This window comes from Megalops cyprinoides, chromosome 10 (assembly GCF_013368585.1).
Source record: "Megalops cyprinoides isolate fMegCyp1 chromosome 10, fMegCyp1.pri, whole genome shotgun sequence".
In the NCBI taxonomy this organism is placed as follows: domain Eukaryota; kingdom Metazoa; phylum Chordata; class Actinopteri; order Elopiformes; family Megalopidae; genus Megalops; species Megalops cyprinoides.
The window spans coordinates 6620390-6638306 of NC_050592.1; the positions used below are offsets into that span (position 1 = coordinate 6620390).

At 41.5% G+C, this 17917-nt stretch overlaps 3 protein-coding genes across 5 annotated transcripts; 2 read left to right on the plus strand and 1 right to left on the minus strand.

Moving 5' to 3' along the window:
• The first annotated feature begins 463 nt into the window (after positions 1 to 463).
• hspb6 (heat shock protein, alpha-crystallin-related, b6) lies at positions 464 to 3129 on the plus strand. 2 transcript variants are annotated; one of them, XM_036538064.1, is made up of 4 exons: positions 464 to 560; positions 1100 to 1267; positions 1614 to 1736; positions 2485 to 3129. In XM_036538064.1, the coding sequence occupies exons 2-4, from the start codon at positions 1109 to 1111 to the stop codon at positions 2650 to 2652; spliced, it is 450 nt and encodes a 149-aa protein (XP_036393957.1). In that variant the 5' UTR covers positions 464 to 560; positions 1100 to 1108; the 3' UTR covers positions 2653 to 3129. The 2 variants fall into 2 exon arrangements, with proteins under 2 accessions (XP_036393957.1, XP_036393958.1); XM_036538065.1 differs by lacking the exon at positions 464 to 560 and adding an exon at positions 619 to 813.
• Positions 3130 to 3807: 678 nt separating this feature from the next.
• Positions 3808 to 10350, minus strand: proser3 (proline and serine rich 3). Its single transcript, XM_036538604.1, has 12 exons — positions 10194 to 10350; positions 9969 to 10077; positions 9475 to 9761; positions 8809 to 8966; positions 8453 to 8568; positions 7688 to 7773; positions 7216 to 7349; positions 6514 to 6719; positions 5762 to 6270; positions 4627 to 4843; positions 4340 to 4511; positions 3808 to 3893 (listed from the first exon to the last, which is right to left on the minus strand). The coding sequence occupies exons 1-12, from the start codon at positions 10202 to 10204 to the stop codon at positions 3808 to 3810; spliced, it is 2091 nt and encodes a 696-aa protein (XP_036394497.1). The 5' UTR covers positions 10205 to 10350.
• A 370-nt stretch (positions 10351 to 10720) lies between these two features.
• Positions 10721 to 15481, plus strand: lin37 (lin-37 DREAM MuvB core complex component). Of its 2 annotated transcripts, none has more exons than XM_036538054.1 (10): positions 10721 to 10763; positions 11447 to 11502; positions 11704 to 11779; positions 12975 to 13025; positions 13177 to 13206; positions 13302 to 13387; positions 13621 to 13781; positions 13965 to 14096; positions 14726 to 14799; positions 15203 to 15481. In XM_036538054.1, exons 1-10 carry the CDS (start codon positions 10726 to 10728, stop codon positions 15279 to 15281), a joined length of 783 nt encoding a protein of 260 aa, XP_036393947.1. In that variant the 5' UTR covers positions 10721 to 10725; the 3' UTR covers positions 15282 to 15481. The 2 variants fall into 2 exon arrangements, with proteins under 2 accessions (XP_036393947.1, XP_036393948.1); XM_036538055.1 differs by having other exon boundaries at positions 10727 to 10756.
• Positions 15482 to 17917: the final 2436 nt, after the last annotated feature.

Genomic DNA, 17917 nt, shown 5'->3' on the forward strand with positions numbered 1-17917 from the left:
AGGCTGTAACTCTCCCTCCGACTAAACACACACGGGCACACACACATCTTGCAAGATATTCTTAGATACAGACCGGGAAACCGACTCCCAGAGGTAGAATGACATTGTAACAAAACTCCACTGGCGAGGTGGGGGATGCCTGTTTTCAACATAAAAGCTGGCAATTTCCAGAATGGGCCAGATTTTACAAAATAAAGAGCAGCACCGAGTAGCATGATTAAGACCACAGCATTCGTGTTCATGACATCGTCGTATGACACTGTCACAAGATGTAACATTGAATGTCATGTTGTCATTGCATTGTTGAGGGAAAAGCCTTACGGCTTAGGTCACAAGACTGAAAATAAACACAAAACTTCGCAGGGACCAAACCACAGCCGCATCCAAGTGCCCGGCAACATATTACTCCCACAGGAATAAATTATTACATAACCCTTGCATCATAAATACAAACCCAAAGTGGCTTTGCCAAGGAAAAGGGTATAAGACTAACACAAGAAATACTCAGTCCTCCTACTGGCGGGTAGAACATCACAGAGTCTTGTCGGTATTTCATATCAGTAAGTGTGAATGCATCTATCAAACGCCTTGGGTCAAGACATTGCTCTGTAATCCGCTTTTCTCCCTGCACCCTGGTGCGAAAGGGCTAGGGAGTACGGAGCGTCCGCGAAAATAGTTGTTTTGTTTGTCCGTAGCCTACTCTGTCGTGTGGAGGGGGCAACTGCGTCGACAGATTGACGCCGTCAAACAGGGCTATATAAACTATAGGCTGTGTCCGTAAGCCATTTGCTCGCGGAATCAGAGACAGAACAGGTATCAAGGCATCGCACTAATTTGTTTCACTCGGGGTTTTAAGACCCGTAACTTCAAAAATGGCGCATTAAATGTTAAGCAGCGTGTTTCAATTAACGCGGCTTCACTTTTCTGGAATAACGTTATTCTTTCACCGCAATCGGACGGAATACTTTGGAGTAGAATATTTCTCAACAAAAGCGAGATGCGATACTGAATTTTCACACTGAAATCAGCTTTTGCGCAGAGGATTTAACTGTAGCTATATTAGCATATCATTTAGTTATTCATATTTTTCATCCATTAGAGCGGAGAAATGGACCTCGACCTACCACCTTCTCTTCCTCTTAGCGGCATTCCCTGGGAGAGGGTTCTCCCGCCGCTGCTCCCCCGACTCAGCGGGACACTGGGGCCGTACACCTGGGCGCCATCGGAGCTTCGGATTCCGGCCACTGAACACACGGGTTCCGCGCAGGCAAGTTCTGTCGTGTGCCAAAATGAGTAGGTGTATTTACCATAAAACCGTAACGCATTTATCTTTAGTTTTGTTTGTGTAAATATTTTAATTTCCATGTTTCTGCTGGAAACAGTTGGTGCAGAGGACGTAGACTAGACACGATAGCTGCAGGTAGCAGTCAGACGGGATCCTAATACAGAGTGTGGTTCTTAACCGTGAATTTATATTAAACTAGTTACACTACGCCTGGGAAGTGCTGTGGAGGGACCAAACACATGAAGAGATGTGCGAACAAGTCAGAGTCACTGTATGATTCGACCTGACTGTTAATACCGAGTGTACTGTCACCTTGCTATGCAAACAGGTCATGTACGATCGTGGCGGGTTCACTGTACACGTTGACGTGAAGCATTTCAGCCCAGACGAACTTCTTGTAAAGGTGGCTGGTGATTTTGTGGAGGTTCACGGAAAGCACGAACAACGAAAGGTAATAGTGCAAAACAAGAAAGATGATTAAATTTCATATTCGAAATGCAACTGTTATTAATCAGGCTTTTCCCATTATAATACTAACATTGAATCTCTCTTAAACAGGCTGGTGTGACTTGCTAGTCTAATTAAAGGGCTAAGAACATGAGGCCCCAGGGGAAATTGCTACGCAGTCCGTGTTTTGATGCATTAATTTATTGCAACGGCAGTGGAGCGCATAGAATACTTTGCCAAATGTGCTGCGCTTTAACTGTCTCATCATGATGTAGTGTCGGACATGGCCAGTGCGTGGCAGTAAAGACCAAAGATGGAAAAAATTAGAAGCGCTGTGTAAATAATTCCACTTTGGTTGGCGGAGGTCAGCCAGTTGTCAGCTTTCCATTGAAGCAGTTGTCTTCTTTCTGTTCCAATTCGATAGTGAAACGCATAATTAACATGCTCAGATGATCTTTTTTCTGTTAGTCAGATACTGATCATAAAGAACAAGACGTGTTTCAAGTCATAATGGGAAAGTGAGAGATTTCTGTACTTTTTAGTTTCTATAAAAGGAAAATCCTTAGCCTTTTTTACTTACTATAATCAACACTTTATCTGCACAGTTAGTTGTGCATATTATTTTAATTCATTGTTTAAAACAAAGGCTATATTATTATCTTGTCATTTTTAGTTGCAATAAAAGTGCAGTTAACTAGCCTGTACCACCAGCTCAACGCCATATGTTAACATGCATGATTATCCCTCTGAAGGATGGGCCAGGAATGGTATCACGACAGTTCAACCGGCGGTACCGGATCCCAGAGGGGGTGGATGTGGCCGCGCTGGAATCTGCAGTCTCCCCAGAGGGGATCCTGGTGATCTCTGCCCCATTGCTGCAGGGGGAAAGTTCCAGACCCCTCACTCACACTGAGCCGTGATTGGCACCTTCAGTTAACATTCAGACAAACATGCCTAATGCTCTGTTAGACAGTGACCTGCCTGCCAATAGGCAAACCAAACAACTGATGCATACTCTGCCGCATACTGTATATGGAAATAATCCTACACAAAAGCAGCAGTAAGACCCCCAACACACTAATAAACTTGTATAACATACTGCCCTTCCTGTAACAGACATCTCTACAGAAAAACCATATCAACACATTCTTAACATTTCCCAGTACATTTCTTTGTAAATACTATAAACAATGCTAAGATGTTTTATATTTATTTATTGCGACATTACGTACAAGACTCCTGCAAACTGCAGTCTCGTACTTAATTCCATGTGCACAAATATATTTTCAAGTCCACTAACATCTATGTGCTTACAAAAGAGACAAAAGAGAGTGACAAAGTAAACTCAGAGATTGTTATATATTTCAGAATTATTTATTGTGAATAAAATATATATAGCTTTGGAAATTATCATACAAATATATTTGTGTTTATGTACAAAATAAATGTTTCTATGTAATGTCTGGGTAGTTCTTTTCCATCTGCACTGGAGATGTCAGTCTTCTTGGAGTTCATTCAACACCGTGTCCACCTCACTTAAAAAAAAAACAACAACAGTTATTATAGTAAAGTTATTTTGTAGAAGGTATTCAAAGATTGTTTCAATGACAGTCTTATGATTTACTCTGAACTACATCTGTTGAACTTATACATCTTTGTTAAGTTAAAGTTATGACATTAATATCATGGAAATTTTCATAGGCCACTTCTGTCTGATTGGATTTAAATATTTTACAAATTGGGACAAAAAATAGCCCAATACAGGTAGAAAACATATTATACTCCTTTAACCGTTTCCTTTTTTGTGTGTCCTTATGAACAACAATCAAAAACCAGTTATAACCAAGATCCAGTTATTTCATAACAGGTTTACTGAAGTCTGCAAAATACAAACACATAGAGACTCCATGACCGAGTAACCTGTTTAAACCTGACATGTTCTGTGCACAGAACACAGTTATTCACTGTACCAATGAGTAATTTAACCATAAAAATGAGCTCAAGGAAGAGTCGTTTCCAAAATCAATGTCAATATTTTTAGATTACATCAAGAGCCCTGCGATCCCTCCCGATGGTCACCTGATCTGCTGTTTTACCCATTCCCTTTGCTGTCTTAAGACCTGCAGCAAGGGGTCATCTTCAAACTCCAGCCCGTCTGAATCTGAAACAAATTGAGTAGATCTTGACACTTATGGCAAATGGCCACAACAGTGGTTCTTAATAGAGCTACTGTGCAAAATACCACGATGAAACAGTATTCTAATAATCCTTCTATATAACATGGCTAAACTCAGCCGACCTGCAATGAAATGAATATGTATGACTACTTATAAAACAATGTTGAAAGACATATGTCTTAGCCACAGTAGGCCACCTTACGCCAGTGAGGTAATTTCAGCGATTTTCCCATGAAATACAAATGGGCACCACTACCTCTAGAACACAGTAAGTGTCAAGCCTTGTGTCAAGTATTCAGTAAGTTAGTGTTTGCCAACAGGTGGCAATCCATACGTAAAATGGATGAAAGTTACAACTGCAGTTCAGGTCATCAAATTACAGTGGTATGGAAAGACCATGGGTCAAATGTCACTGTATCAGTCCACTCACCTTCGGCCTCCTGCAACAGCTGAGCTATAACCTCAGGGGCCTGTGGCACGCTGGGGGGAGGAGCGGGGGATTGTGGGGGTGCAGGAGGAGTGTATCTGGGGGAGTCAGAGGAGCCAGGAGTCCTTGGGCGAGGAGATGAATCCGAGGTGGGGAACAGAACCTCAGAAATGACCTGCCAAAGCAACACCAGTTACATATACATCCTCTACAGTCATTCATTTCTGCATTGTAAGCAGACGTTAGATTCCGCAACAAGCTAAGTCGTACCTTGCAAAGCATTAGCTTACCTGTCCCAGGGTGCTATGTATTGGAGAGGGCGGGGGTGCCTGATCACCTGGGCGCCCTTCTCTCCTTGATCTCTGACTCTTCTCCCACTTCCCTTCTTTACTGGACCGCTCTGGCTGCCGAGTGACCTTATCTTTCTCCCCTCTGTCTCTGGTGACTCCTCTCCCTGTCCGAGCGGGCCTTTTGTGGCTATCCACTTGATCTCCTTCTCCGTGATTTCTGTCAAAAAAAAAAATGCACCATAATTTACAAAATTGCATGACTGGTTTCCCAAACACACATGTGAGACTGAACATAGTAAGCCTCAGATTATCAAGGTAAATCCCTGTGGATTAAACTGTGTGAAAATAGCCATCTTAAATAAAAATACAATATTCAATATTCAAGACATCATTAAGACACACATTTGGAGACAAATTCCTTTTAAAACATTTTGTGCATGAAGACACACCTGAGGATGCCCTTGGCAGCAAATGCCACGAATGACTTTTGGTACTGATTAATGTATAAACCAGTGACCTAACCAATTTATTAGCATTATCACCACACTGACATTGCTAGACATGATATCAAATAATATCAACCTAGAAAATAATTCAAACTAGTAAAAACAGACAAATTTTGCTTCCTGTAAAAGGAAGTAACAATGGGCTTTTTCACATGCAGGTAATAATCCTGCGTTACAAGGTTAGGTGAAATTTGATATTATGATTTTAGTTTTGTCTCCTCTGTATTCCCATAAAAATGACACTGTGACTTCTGCCTCTTGTTACTAATATATTACTGTAATTCAGAACGGAGAGTGCCAGCACTTTGTATAGTGCTGGCAGTGAGAGTGAGTGACCAATCATGTTTCAATGACACTTTCAATGCCACTTCCTAGTCTTTCCAAGGACAATAGGATATTTGACCACATTAAATGCATCCCATGACATTCCCTGGTGAAAAGGATTTTAATGGGTTTTCAAAGGATGGATTAAAAGGATTGTACTTGCCCAATATGCCCAATTTTGTCTGCACAACAGGGGAAGCACAGTATTAACAGGGTTACCATTTCTAACATTAACAGGGTTACCAAACTGTCTTTCCATTTACGTGCTGCTCATGGTTGGAAACACGTGAAATGTGATGTGATACCTGGCCGATGTTTTCTTGCTGCAGGATGGCGCTGTCGGCTTTTGGCTTCTCTCAGCCTCCGCCTTCTGCAACGTGTCCTTCCTCTGTCTGCCAGCCTTCTTTTCTTCAGTCAGCCACTGTTCATCGGCTGTCTCGGACGACACTAACGGAGGAGAGGACGACTCCTTGCTGGGGAGCTCCTCGGAGCTGGTTTCTGTGGAGCTGGGGTGGCCCTTCGGCGGGCTGTAGGCGGAGTCCCGGGGAGGAACCTCCCGTTTTCTGGGGCTCCTCCGTCTGGAGGAGGGCGGGTGCTGGAGGGGGCAAGGCAGCACATCGCAGAGGAGGTGCATGTGGGCTGCGACGGGGGCGTCAGGGCGGAGCTTTGGAACAGAGGGGCTGGCAATGGGGAGGGAAGGAGCATGGAGTGGTGGGGCAGGGACACCGTGAGGGAAACTGGGATCCTGAGGGGCAGCTGTGCAGAGACGGGAGACTCGCTGAGGAGGGTCTGAGGGATAGAAGCCATGTTGTGCCTTATGAATGGGAAGAATGGAGAGGGAGAAAAATAAGGACTAAAACTTCAAAATACACTTTGCATTTTAAATGACGATCATTGCAAGAGATATATTAAATAATTCCTTAGGATCTACTTAGGAAACCCACTTAAACAGATAAATTTGCAAGCTTACATACTAGTCACTTATACAGCTGTATAGTTACTAAATCAGTTCATGCTGGTATTTGTGGTAAGGTTTGACTTTGGTGTAGCTTCTGACCTGCTGTGGCTGCCTGCTAGCCTGGGGCTGGTGAAGGGCTGGCCCCTGTGACTGAAGGAGGGGCCACTGTCTGGCCTGTTCCATCTTCCTCCGCAAACGCCACTGGAACAAGATGTCCTCATCTGGGCGTGTAGGAGGAGCCACAAGGCCACCCAGAGAGGGTTTGGATAGGGGACCGATAGGCAGAACTGTTGGGGTGACTACACCTGGAAAACAGACAGTGACAAAGGAAACACGTCCTCAGTGAGCTTTGTTACTGTATGTTATTCAGCTGATGCAGTGAGAGCGGATCCTGTTTCTGCTTAAGACAGACCGTAATACAGAGAAACGAAAAACAAGTTCTCTAATTCACGCTTACTTCACAGGTAAAAAGAACAACCACTTAGGGACTGACTTCACAGAGTACCATTAGGGGATGGCATAGCTGCTTGCTTGCCGGAACCTCACATATTAGGACACATTTTATATTTTTTAGCTCAACCAATCAGCATGCAGTATTCTCTCATTCCAGAACAGACAGTTACAATTTTAAAACCATAATATAAATTTAAAATGAAGTCTGCACTACAGACAGGAAACATGAATTGAACACTAACACGGAAAGGGAAAAATAACAGGAGAGACTTTACAACAGTAGTTAATGTTCGTCTGGAAAAGGATGCTGATGGTGGATCTACCGCCACACCATCCCCTATGACTCACTAGTGGTAGGTTCCAAGAGACTGGCAACTACAGGCCTTCGAACCAGCTCATCTGCACTGACAGGGGAGGACAAGTCTGAACAGCCCAGGCCTTCAGAGCTGATGGGGAGAGAGCCACTGCTGAGGGAGTCTTCACTGAAAGGGAAAAGGAGACGTTTGTGCTCACCAATAGCAGACATAGCTCAGAATAAGTTCAACCTCCTAAACAGATACTGTATAAAGTGGGTCTCAGTAATTCCCTGTACGCATTTGTCATACATTTGATCAATATTGATAATTATGCTTACCCGAACATCATAAAGTTCCTAAAAAAAGCCATAAAGCCTTTTATTGAAGCTTAATGATGTCAGGTCTTTGTTAGGAGGGTGATACTTTGTTTCTCCACTAAAACCCTGTGAAAGCATGTACGTTTTATCTTTGATCTGGACACAGTGCACCTGCTTGTCTTTGCTCCTGTGACCTCCCACCCCTACCTCCTCTGAAGGAGCCTGCTGGCCCTCTCCTGCAGCTGCAGTATCTCTGGGTCTCCAGGGTCACAGTGTGAGGAGTCTGACAAACCCTGAGGGACAGAGTGCACATCCGTCAGATTCCTCAAGCCTGAGGATTCCACCTATGAACATCTCAGAAATCCACATCAAGCTGACTCAAGGGAGTAAGAGTGTTCACAGAACTGATAACTGGACATGCTGGACTTTTGGGCTGCCATATTTCTCTTCACCCTAAGTGTGCATCATAATACTGAACCACTGATGTATATAAAAAGGCTAATAATGTCATTGTTATATATTAAAGGAGCTGTGCCTCTTGACACCCCGCTATGTATAGGATGATAGCATAAAAACAACAAACAACAAACAGGACAAAGGAACCTTCAATGACACTTACTGTTGTGGCTGCTGTTATGTATGGAAGAGGAAGCACTGAACACAACAGGAAAAAGACTAATATGGGTGGAGAAGGGTGCATTGTGAGTCATCAGTTTTCCTAGTGACATGCAATTTCTCTTTAGAAAAGAATTAAACAGAAAAAAACGGACCCTTCAGGCCTCAGTGTATTTGATTTTTAAAGTCAGGTTAAAATGCTGACCCCCAAGGGGAGTTCATTCCACCATTATGGGACCAGTGCAGACAGGGGTCGTGTCTCCTCTCCTCTCATATGTAATGTTAAAAACTGAGGCTGATGGTTCATCCTTAGATCTGAAGTGAAGGGTTTTGTCCATTGCTTGAATATTCACTGACCGTGACACTAAAGTCAAGGGGAGCTCCATTTGGAGAGTGAGGGGGGCTGTGTCGAGACCGTCCTATTGGACTTCGAGGTGTGGTAGTCCGGCTATCTCCATGGGCCAGGGAAGACCCTGTAACCATTAAAACAAAAAAGAGTCAATGATATTTGTCATTCTGTGTCCTGTGCTTTTGAAAAATGATTTTGCCTTACAACTATCCCCTAAAAAAATCCATTTAGCACATTGTTCTCAAGGCCGCAATGGACTTTACTATAACATGCGATGACACCATATTTCTCTGAGAACAGCTGGGCAACATTAGAATGAATCTCAGATAGTGGTTGATGGAAATGATGAATTCAAGCAGACCACCTTTCTGTGCAGGCTGTGTGGTGGTGGTGGTGGTGGAACTGGAATGAGGAGGAGAAGAGGACAGCCACCAAAATGGCCGCCTCTCTCCCGCTGTAACTGCCATGCGCTGCCGCTCTTCTCGACTCTGGGGCCTCCCGTGACGGAATCGTTCCACGTACCTTGAAAAGAATTCCGAAGAGTTTACCGAAACTGTGTTACTCGGACATTGAAGAGTGTCTTCATCCGCTCTGCCGAGTCCCTCACTATCTTCAAGAAACATCTGAAGACACAGGTCTTCTGTGCTCACCTTAACTCCTGTAATGCTACCAACTAAAAAGCAATTTCTTATAAACTTTGTTTTCCATTAAAAAAAAAAAAAATCAATCAATGCACTTTTATTTCTACCAGCTAGCTTGTACCTTGTCTGGTCAACTATTGAAACTTGGTCATGCTGCACTTCTAACATAGTTGACTCCTTATGTGGCTTTTCGCTTGTGTTGTACTCTGCCTCACTTGTAAGTCGCTTTGGATAAAGGCGTCTGCCAACTGAAGAAATGTAAATGCAATGTAAATCTTCCTGTAATTACAACAGCCTCAGCGATTCAGGAAGTTATTAGGGGCCTACTGACATCCCAAAGAAACTGTTAGTGGTTGTTAGAAAAGAAATGAGAAGCCTCTCATAATTACTTTGCCAACACTGAATCCTCTTGGGTGCCAGGTTCAGCAAAGGATGGGGACTTTCCTGAATTTGAAGCCTGGGGCAGAGCTTCGTTGCTGGGGAAGACTGTTGTGTTGGCTGGAGATGATTCACTATCAGTGGAAGGCCACGACTCGGAGAAGCTGGGCTGGACCACTGTGGTAGTAGAGGGGCAGTGGACATTTGGCCCTGTGAGGCGTTGGTCTTCAGGGCCCAGTGACTCCACCCGAGTTGGAAAATGGCTGTGGGGTTTGTCCAAACGCACGGGGCTCAGGTTCTAGAAGAAACCGAAAGAAAGCAGTGAGTGTTGAGGAGAAAAGAGAATAGGAGTGAGAGTATGAAAGTGAAGAGAGGGGGTAAGGATGTGAAAGGGAGTAATTAAGGCATTGGCTTCTGGATGAATGGGAGTTGCTGGAACGGAACAGGGGACAAAATAAGAACGTGTATGACATATCTCAGAATCTGTTTCACTGACTCTACTCACCGTCTTTCGCTGTTTTTTCGACATCTTCTTTTTGGGGGAAGGGTTGTAATGTGTCTTGGGTATGGGGGGATCCGGGGGGAAAAAGCTCTCTCTGGTGAATACTGCACGACTGGGAAAGGGGGGATACAAACTTAACTACATATATAACGTTATGTATATAAAGGGCACAAGCATTAAGCTAGGTTGGCTAACGTGAACCGAATTCTGTTCTTGTGGTATCCTTACCTCGATTTCATGTTGACTCAGATATCTTTTCATCTGTAGTATCGATTTTAAAGAATCCACATCTGCAACGTTAGCGCAATCTCATCGGAATATTTCGTCGGCTATGTCTACTTCGCAAAACATCCACTAGCTACCTCACTGTGAATGCGAAGTTCTAACTGTTAACCGAACAGCGCGCCTTTCCGGGTTTTTGCTTGGTCTCCAAGCAACCAAAAGGAAATGACAAATACAATTAAAATGTTATCATTAAGCATTAAGATTACGTTCACAGAATTCTTAAACGTAACCAGCAAGTGAGATCGGGGTCTTTTATTTCACTTTTGATTAAACGTTCTGTGTTGTTCAAACGCACCATGGATTTCTTTGCATTATGGGAAATGTGGTTTAAACAAACCGATTTTCTAAGAGAGCTACTGACCAATGCAAATTTACGTATTTTATGAATGACGTCTCTATTGACCAATGGAAAGAATAGGTGGCCCTCGATATTCACCAATGAATGAATAGGAATCAGGTTGCGCGCGGAAGAGGAATGTCCGTTGCAGTAGATGGGACAGTAAGCGGTAAGAGGTTGGTAAACAGAACATATATCTGAGTGTTTACGAGTGTATTTATTATTGCTTATTGAGAATAACGTTATATGTTGATAAGCCTCACATTACAATTAAAGATTGATTTAAAAGATTTTAGTTGGATAGGTGTTTTCCACGTCTTTGATACGGCTTGATATTTCGACTAACACAGCTAGCTAGTGAGCTAAATTATAGCTCTATATGTATCCACTGTAGTTAGCTTGCATGGTATGGCAGACTAAACACAAGCTAACATTAGCTAACACAACACAAGCTAACACTCTTAAACCGCTGATACCAAAGGGTAGCTAAGTAGATTGGGTGTGTGTAGTTCACTTGCTAAACAGCTAGGTAGCTAGCTTGGTAGTTAGTGTAGTAATGACAGGTTGGCCGTACATTCGTTTATAATTGATACATTGGCCCACCTAAGTTAGCAATATAGCTAAGCTAACTTGCTAGTCCTGCCAAAACGTTTGTTAGTAAACAAGAGTAGCGCAATTAACTAGATATCAGTTTGCATAGCGACTAGTGAAGCGTAGTGTTAGGAGTTAGGAATAATATTTGCAAGCGGTGTGTAATTGTTTCCATTTGCGTAAAATATATTATGTGGGTAGCTTGCTAGTTAGTCGGTTCTGCATTACAGCTCCAATAGCTAAGTTTATCGTGTATTTGTAATTTAAGGTTAAGATCAGTCGGGCTGACTATGCTGCACGTCAAAATCAAGACCGAAAAACCAGGTGAGCGCATACACGCCATATGTCGCATATGGCTCGTGAGTTAAGTACAAAAAGAGCACGGAAGTGACTCCGTAGACCACCCCTGAAAACATCAGTGCTTTCTTCGAGAGTGTGTCCTGTCACATCAACCTAAATGCACCGCAGAGCTTTTGATTCAACAGCGGTCATCATTGCATAGTACTAATATCCCTGGCCTTACAGATGCGGATACAGCTAGCGCCCGAAGCCGTTTGGATGCGGTACTACAGGGACTGGTGGAGAAGAGCGACAGCGAGAGGTCAGTTGCTCGTCACTGCTTTATCTGTAATGCGTTTTATTTAGGTCTTCCATTAGAAAGCCAAACCAGTATTTGACATTAAATCTGCTACAAAACTTTATGGGCTGGCTGGGAAAGACATATTTCAATTCTGAAGGGGCAGGGCACCAGTTCTCAAGATTTAACAAAATGTAACTGTGTCAGATAGACCCCACATTTATATAAATCCAGTGTGTGTGCATAAAACTGCTTTAGAGTCAATTAACAGAAATTTGAGCAGTATCTAAGTTTTTCCATGTGTAAAATATAAATGAGCTGAAACATGCATTTTAGAACTTTCAAGTCGTATTTCTTTCTTCCCACTGCTCCTATTATGCCTTTTGGCTAAGCTTCCACGCTCTCGACCTTTTAGTCTCCAATGCATGTTTTCCACATTAAAAGTTCCTTCCCATACATAATCAGTGTATATAGCAAAAGTAACCTAATGTACTTTTTGAATGTAGTATGATATTGGTAGTGGTGGGGTGGTAGTGTGCATTTTGCTGTATAGATAAGTATTAGATGCTATTTACATTAAGTAATAGATGCTACTTAATGTAAATTGTTCAGGTAAATAGCTGGCTGTATGGATATTTCATGTGGCCCTCTGGAGGACTGCACACTTCATTGAAAATTGATGTTTTACTAAACTAGTCTTAGATGTACATAGTCTATGGTGTAGCCATTTCTGTGAGCTGATGAACAGAAAATGCAGGCTAAAATGTGCATTCATCCTGCAAAGCTAATATTTGCTAGCGGACACTGGTAACCTGGATAGCTAAAGGAATTGAAAGGTGTCGGGTGATGTCCAGAAACACATTCACATTAGTGAAGTAGATATGTGAAAGCACAAAGGATGAGAGTTAAACTGCATAGGTTTCAGACAGACATTTCTGTACAGATAAATAGTTTTCTAAATGCTATTAAATAGTACTAATAGACTGGATTTCCTCTTTAATATGCAGTTACCTTACTATCACGTGGAAATGTTTTAATTAGTAGGATTATTGGACAATTTATGGAATACTAAAGGTGGTTATTTAGTTGAAACAGTGAAGCTGTTTCTCATTCATTCCAAGAGTTTATTCCTTTGTTTTTGAACATCTATGAAACATTGCTGGCCAAGTTATGCACCCCTATTTGTAAATCTCCTAACCTGTTTCTTGCTGTTTTGCAGGGAACAGAATGAAGATGATTCAGGAAAGACAGCAACAGACTCTTTGAGCAAGTATGAAATATTCTTGCTGAATATCGTTGAAAATATTGCCTTTGCTTGAGGTGGCAATAGTTTGTTCTTTTACCATTCCACAATAAAATATGTTCATACCTATTTTCACCACAGACAGTGAAATTCCTTTAAAATCCTCTTTCCTACACAGGGATTTGTCTCCTTCTTCCACTGGAAAGCGGTAAGCCACTTTGTGACTTTAATTTGGTGGGATAGTTGTTTGGGAAAATTCATGTTAGGAAGTTAAAATGATTGATCTTGTCTTTTATATTCCAGGCCTTCTTCCCGATTTCCACAACACCGGCGGAAGAAACGAAAGGAGATGGATGATGGGCTGTCAGAGAGCAACCAGCACAAACAGAGTGAGCTTCTCTTTGGAAGTCCAGAATCCTCCTTAAAACAGATGAGGAGACCTAAGTCACCATTTCCCCTGTAACACTTCTTATGCTGTTATGGGCTCTTTCCTCCTGTTTTCTGTCATTGACTCATGATAGACAGAAAGCTACCATTTTCCTCTGTCTTCCCTCCCTGGCTGCTTTCTCCGTCCACCATCTCTGCAGAACTCCTTTCACCCTGCCTTTTCTTGCCCGCGCAGATGCCTACGTTATCAAGCTATTTGACCGCAGTGTGGACCTGGCCCAGTTCAGCACCAGCACCCCTCTCTACCCCATCTGCCGGGCCTGGATGCGAAACAACCCCTCCGTTAGGGAGCGAGCCGCCTCCCCCAGCCCTCCCCACAGTGTGGGAGAGGACGAGGTTGGTTCAGACCCGGCACTCGAGTCCCTGGTGCAGAGAGAGGGAGTAATCCGCATACAAAACATTTCTCATTCTGAAATACTGAATCTGAAATGTCTCATTTTAAAGCAGAAGAAGGCTGTGCTACATTGCGAGAATGGGCAAAGCAACTGCATCTTCTTTCCTCTGCCCTTTGTTTATTAGGTAGTGGACATGTTGAATGGGAAGGGGCAGAATGTCTACCGGCTTCCTCCTCCCTCTCCCTGCCCACTCGGCCCCTCTGGAGACCCTGTCAACCTGCGCATCCCACTCACAGACAAGCCAACCGCCAGCAAGGTGAAGCAGTCCCCCACACAACACAAGACCACACCCGCTCCATGCACAGATCACAAATCACCCAGTCCAGTTCATTTACAGTTGATTTGCATACAAAACTCCATAACATATGACTCCACGGAGCAAAAAAGGCATTTGACTACAGCATTCATTATTCCCATTGCATTTTCATTCCTTCCAAGTTGCAGTTTTATATTCAACCCATCCTGTTCCCTGGCTGCAAAAACAGCTGTAAAGTCCAAACAGGCACCCTGGCACTCCCAGCCACTCAGCCTCTGACTGTGTTTATGCCTTAATCATGGTGCAATAAAGACAATTAAGTAACGCTGTGGAGTGAGTGGATCCAAGGGAAAAGAAATGATTGACTGAAATGATGAGTAACTTAGAGGGTCTTGAGTTGTTAGATAATCAGCATTGAATTCACTCTTTGCTTCCTGATTTTTTTTTTTTTTTTTTTTTGTGAAGCAGCCTCTTTTTTCGCCTCACAGAATGGCAAAAAATTTGTAATTTTTGGTTACGTTCCAGAACTTCTGATGGGCATGAACTGTACAACAATTTGTTGTAATTTCTGGTGGTTGCAGTGTCTTGTGTAATTTATTTTTAGATGTTCTTGATTTTATTCACTCCAGCCATCTGAATCCGCCCCCGTGTCAACACCTTTGATCTACAGCCACATGGAACGCTGGAAAAAAATTAGACAGAAGTAAGTTCTTTAACAATGTTGCAGCTTGTGTAAGGTTCTTGCAATGAGATCTGTGATGCATTGGGGAATACATGTTCATTCCTGTTACAAGAAATGTTGAACCTTTTGGATTTCAGTCAGTGTATACTTCTGGCGAATGTAAGAGTGCACAACCACACAGACACGCTCAAAAAGTCTTATACCCCATAACTCCACGTAAAAAGCAGCCATCAGGAATAATACTTAAATATCTGAAATTTAAATGTAGAGGTGATTGGTTGGATGCACCAAGTAGTTCTTAAATCAGTCTAAGTCATTTTGAGGAATTCAGCCTTCCTTTTTCCAGCAAGTATTGTTCGCTCCACAGAGACGTGCCCGTTTTTGAGAACAGCGTCAAGGTTAAACAACATTGTCTGTGTTTCAGATGGAAAGAGGCTTCAAACAAGAACCAACTGAGATACAGTGAAAGCATTAAGATCCTGAAGGAGATGTATGAACGCTAGCTAATCCCACCGCCCACTACTGCCTTCTAGAGGGGAATGAAGGACAGAAAGGGGGAAGGAAAAAGCCAAAGGGCATTGCAACCTAGCAACCTGGAGCAGATAGCAGCTCCATCTGATGACAGGCACAACTCCAACTCTGCAATTCAATGCTGCAATTTTTAGATTCTTTAAATGACAGTATTGGTGTAATAAAGTACCACCTAGCCATACATTGTGTGCATGTTTTGAATTATTTTGATGGTTTTTTCAATTACGTTGTGTGGAAACTTATCACACAGCGTAATTTTAAATCAAAAGTTTTTATAGGTGTAACACTCCAGAATATGTATTCTCTATTTTCAGAGAGAATACTAAAACCACTGTTTATAGTGTTTGTATATTCAGCTGTTTATTTTGTTTGTATGAACATTATGTAACATTATTGTGTTATTTGAAGTATATTACTGAATATTGTGACAATATATCCAAACTATTTTAACATGTCCAGGGCACATTTTACTGAAAATTTGGCCGGACATAAGGCTAATGATCCAGTGGTAAGAAAAAAAATAGCTTTGACATTAGATCTATGGTTCTCTATGCCATAGAATGTCAAAATTTCTAAAAATAAGTCTTTGCAGATTGTATAGCCCAAATAAAACCACCCTCCCTTTGTTCCATGGTAATAGTGATACGCTATAATGTGGGCAAGATGATTAACACTTTGGTTTAGGTCCTTTTGCAGTTACTGTTGTCTGATTTTTCTGTTTCTCATTATCTATTAAAAAACTAGACATGCACTTGCACATGCCTATGCCATATATTTTGCAACCTGGCTTCACACTGCATCCACAGACTGATGTAGTATGTAATGAGATCCCTCGTACAACATTAAGGTCACAAGCAAACAAAAAAAGATTTCATTAAGTGTTTTTATTTCATTTCAACGTGTCACATAATGTATCTGAAACTTACATTGTGCTGAAGAGATGCAAGAACTGCATCTTGGTTATCAAATATCAGAGCATATTGTCTTTAAGGGGAAATCTTGCAGCAGGACCCTAAATCTGTGGTATGGAGAAGTATGTGTTTTTTTCCACAATGAGACATTTAAGTATACAGCGTAAAGATAAAGATAATCCCCCATTATCAAATGATACAAATAATTTTGCCTATTTGAGTCACTTTGACTAATTCCTGTGCTGGTAAAAATGGTCTTTCAAGTTCACCAAAAAGTACATTGATCTGTGATAAGTAATGAAAAGGGAAGCTCAGTCTCTGTCTCTTCCTCTCTCACATTATGTCAGTCCAACACCCACACCCTCCCAACACACACACACACACACTTCCACCCTCACACACCCATATACATGCAGAATAACTTCACTGAGGAACACAGGACAGCAAAAAACTGTCACGGCAGACCCAGAGAAGATACTTTTTGAATTCCCTGCAGCCACTGCAACTTTTTCATGTAAGTGACACGTTTGACTAACAGAATTTGCATACTACACACTAGAACTCAAATGTGTGAAATGACTTGCTGGCAGTTCATTTACGTTTAAGATGTAAAACTAACTCTAACACATGTCAATGCACATTTTATGATTCCAAAGAAAAATAAAGTGCTTTGTAGAATTTAGAATATTTTTATATTCTAATAGAATTTAGAATATTTTTATTATATTAAGACTAAGATTTTAAAATGTTAAAATTTCTCAGTTCAAAAAGCGTCTGTTCTCCACATTACAAAAATGAAGAAAAAAATCCTTCTCAGAATCTGTACATATTGAATAAGGCATCTTATATTTATTAAAGATTTCTTAACCAAGAAATGAAATATGAAAGAGCATTTGAAATATGTGGGTAAAAGTCAGTCTTTGTATGTGCTTTCAGATGTATGTATGTATCTGCAAGATTACAGTTAGTGACTAGTCTTTTCAGCACTTCTTCAAAATCATTGAACCAAGGGAAAGATGTTCTGTGATAGAGTGAAGTTTTCAAAGAAAAATGCTTGTTATTGCAAAGTGTTGAAATAAGAAGTGTGCTGTGTGTTAGGTACAAGGTGTTACACACTCTGTAGTTATGCAACTTTGCACTTCCTCTCGTGTTGAAATGACAGATGCTTTGAATCTCTCCTCTTGAACTGCGCCATATGAGGAGAACAAATGATGAGAAAATACAGATAATCATCTTGTATTCAAAAGACTGGCATCCTGTTATATTCTGTATTTTTAAGACGATAGCGCCTTGCATGCAAGATCTAATATTTCCTCGAGGAGACAAGTCGTTAGTAAATTGCCGTATATAAGAACATCTACCATATAAGTTTCAACATTTTTTCTAAATCATTTTGAATTAACAATATTCAAATGTTATGAACTTGTTCAAATGGTATGAAGTTGTATGCTTTCATGAATGAGACTCAATAACGGTATGACCGATGGCCCGTTATTAAATTTATTATTTATAGACTGATCCTGTTGGAGATGAATGTATAATTTTCAATAGCTTGCAGCTCTGAACATTGTCATTTCAATTTACTGTGATTTTGATATTGTATTTAGTGAAACCATACCACTTAAGAATTTATGTCCTGAAAACTCTCATTTGTCTTGGCTCATGGCTTTACTGTATAATTTGTTTTACAGGATCAT

Excerpts from the sequence above, each read along its gene's own strand:
- hspb6 (XM_036538064.1), top strand. The coding sequence starts at position 1,109 with ATGGACCTCGACCTACCACCTTCTCTTCCTCTTAGCGGCATTCCCTGG. Across the intron at positions 1,268-1,613 it reads AACACACGGGTTCCGCGCAG|GTCATGTACGATCGTGGCGG; the intron begins GCAAGTTCTGTC and ends CTATGCAAACAG. Across the intron at positions 1,737-2,484 it reads GAAAGCACGAACAACGAAAG|GATGGGCCAGGAATGGTATC; the intron begins GTAATAGTGCAA and ends ATCCCTCTGAAG.
- lin37 (XM_036538054.1), top strand. The coding sequence starts at position 10,726 with ATGTCCGTTGCAGTAGATGGGACAGTAAGCGGTAAGAG. Across the intron at positions 13,782-13,964 it reads ACAGTGTGGGAGAGGACGAG|GTAGTGGACATGTTGAATGG; the intron begins GTTGGTTCAGAC and ends TTTGTTTATTAG. Across the intron at positions 14,097-14,725 it reads ACAAGCCAACCGCCAGCAAG|CCATCTGAATCCGCCCCCGT; the intron begins GTGAAGCAGTCC and ends TATTCACTCCAG.
- proser3 (XM_036538604.1), bottom strand. Across the intron at positions 8,569-8,808 it reads CACACAGCCTGCACAGAAAG|GGTCTTCCCTGGCCCATGGA; the intron begins GTGGTCTGCTTG and ends TAATGGTTACAG. Across the intron at positions 6,720-7,215 it reads TCTCTTGGAACCTACCACTA|GTGTAGTCACCCCAACAGTT; the intron begins GTGAGTCATAGG and ends TCTGTTTTCCAG.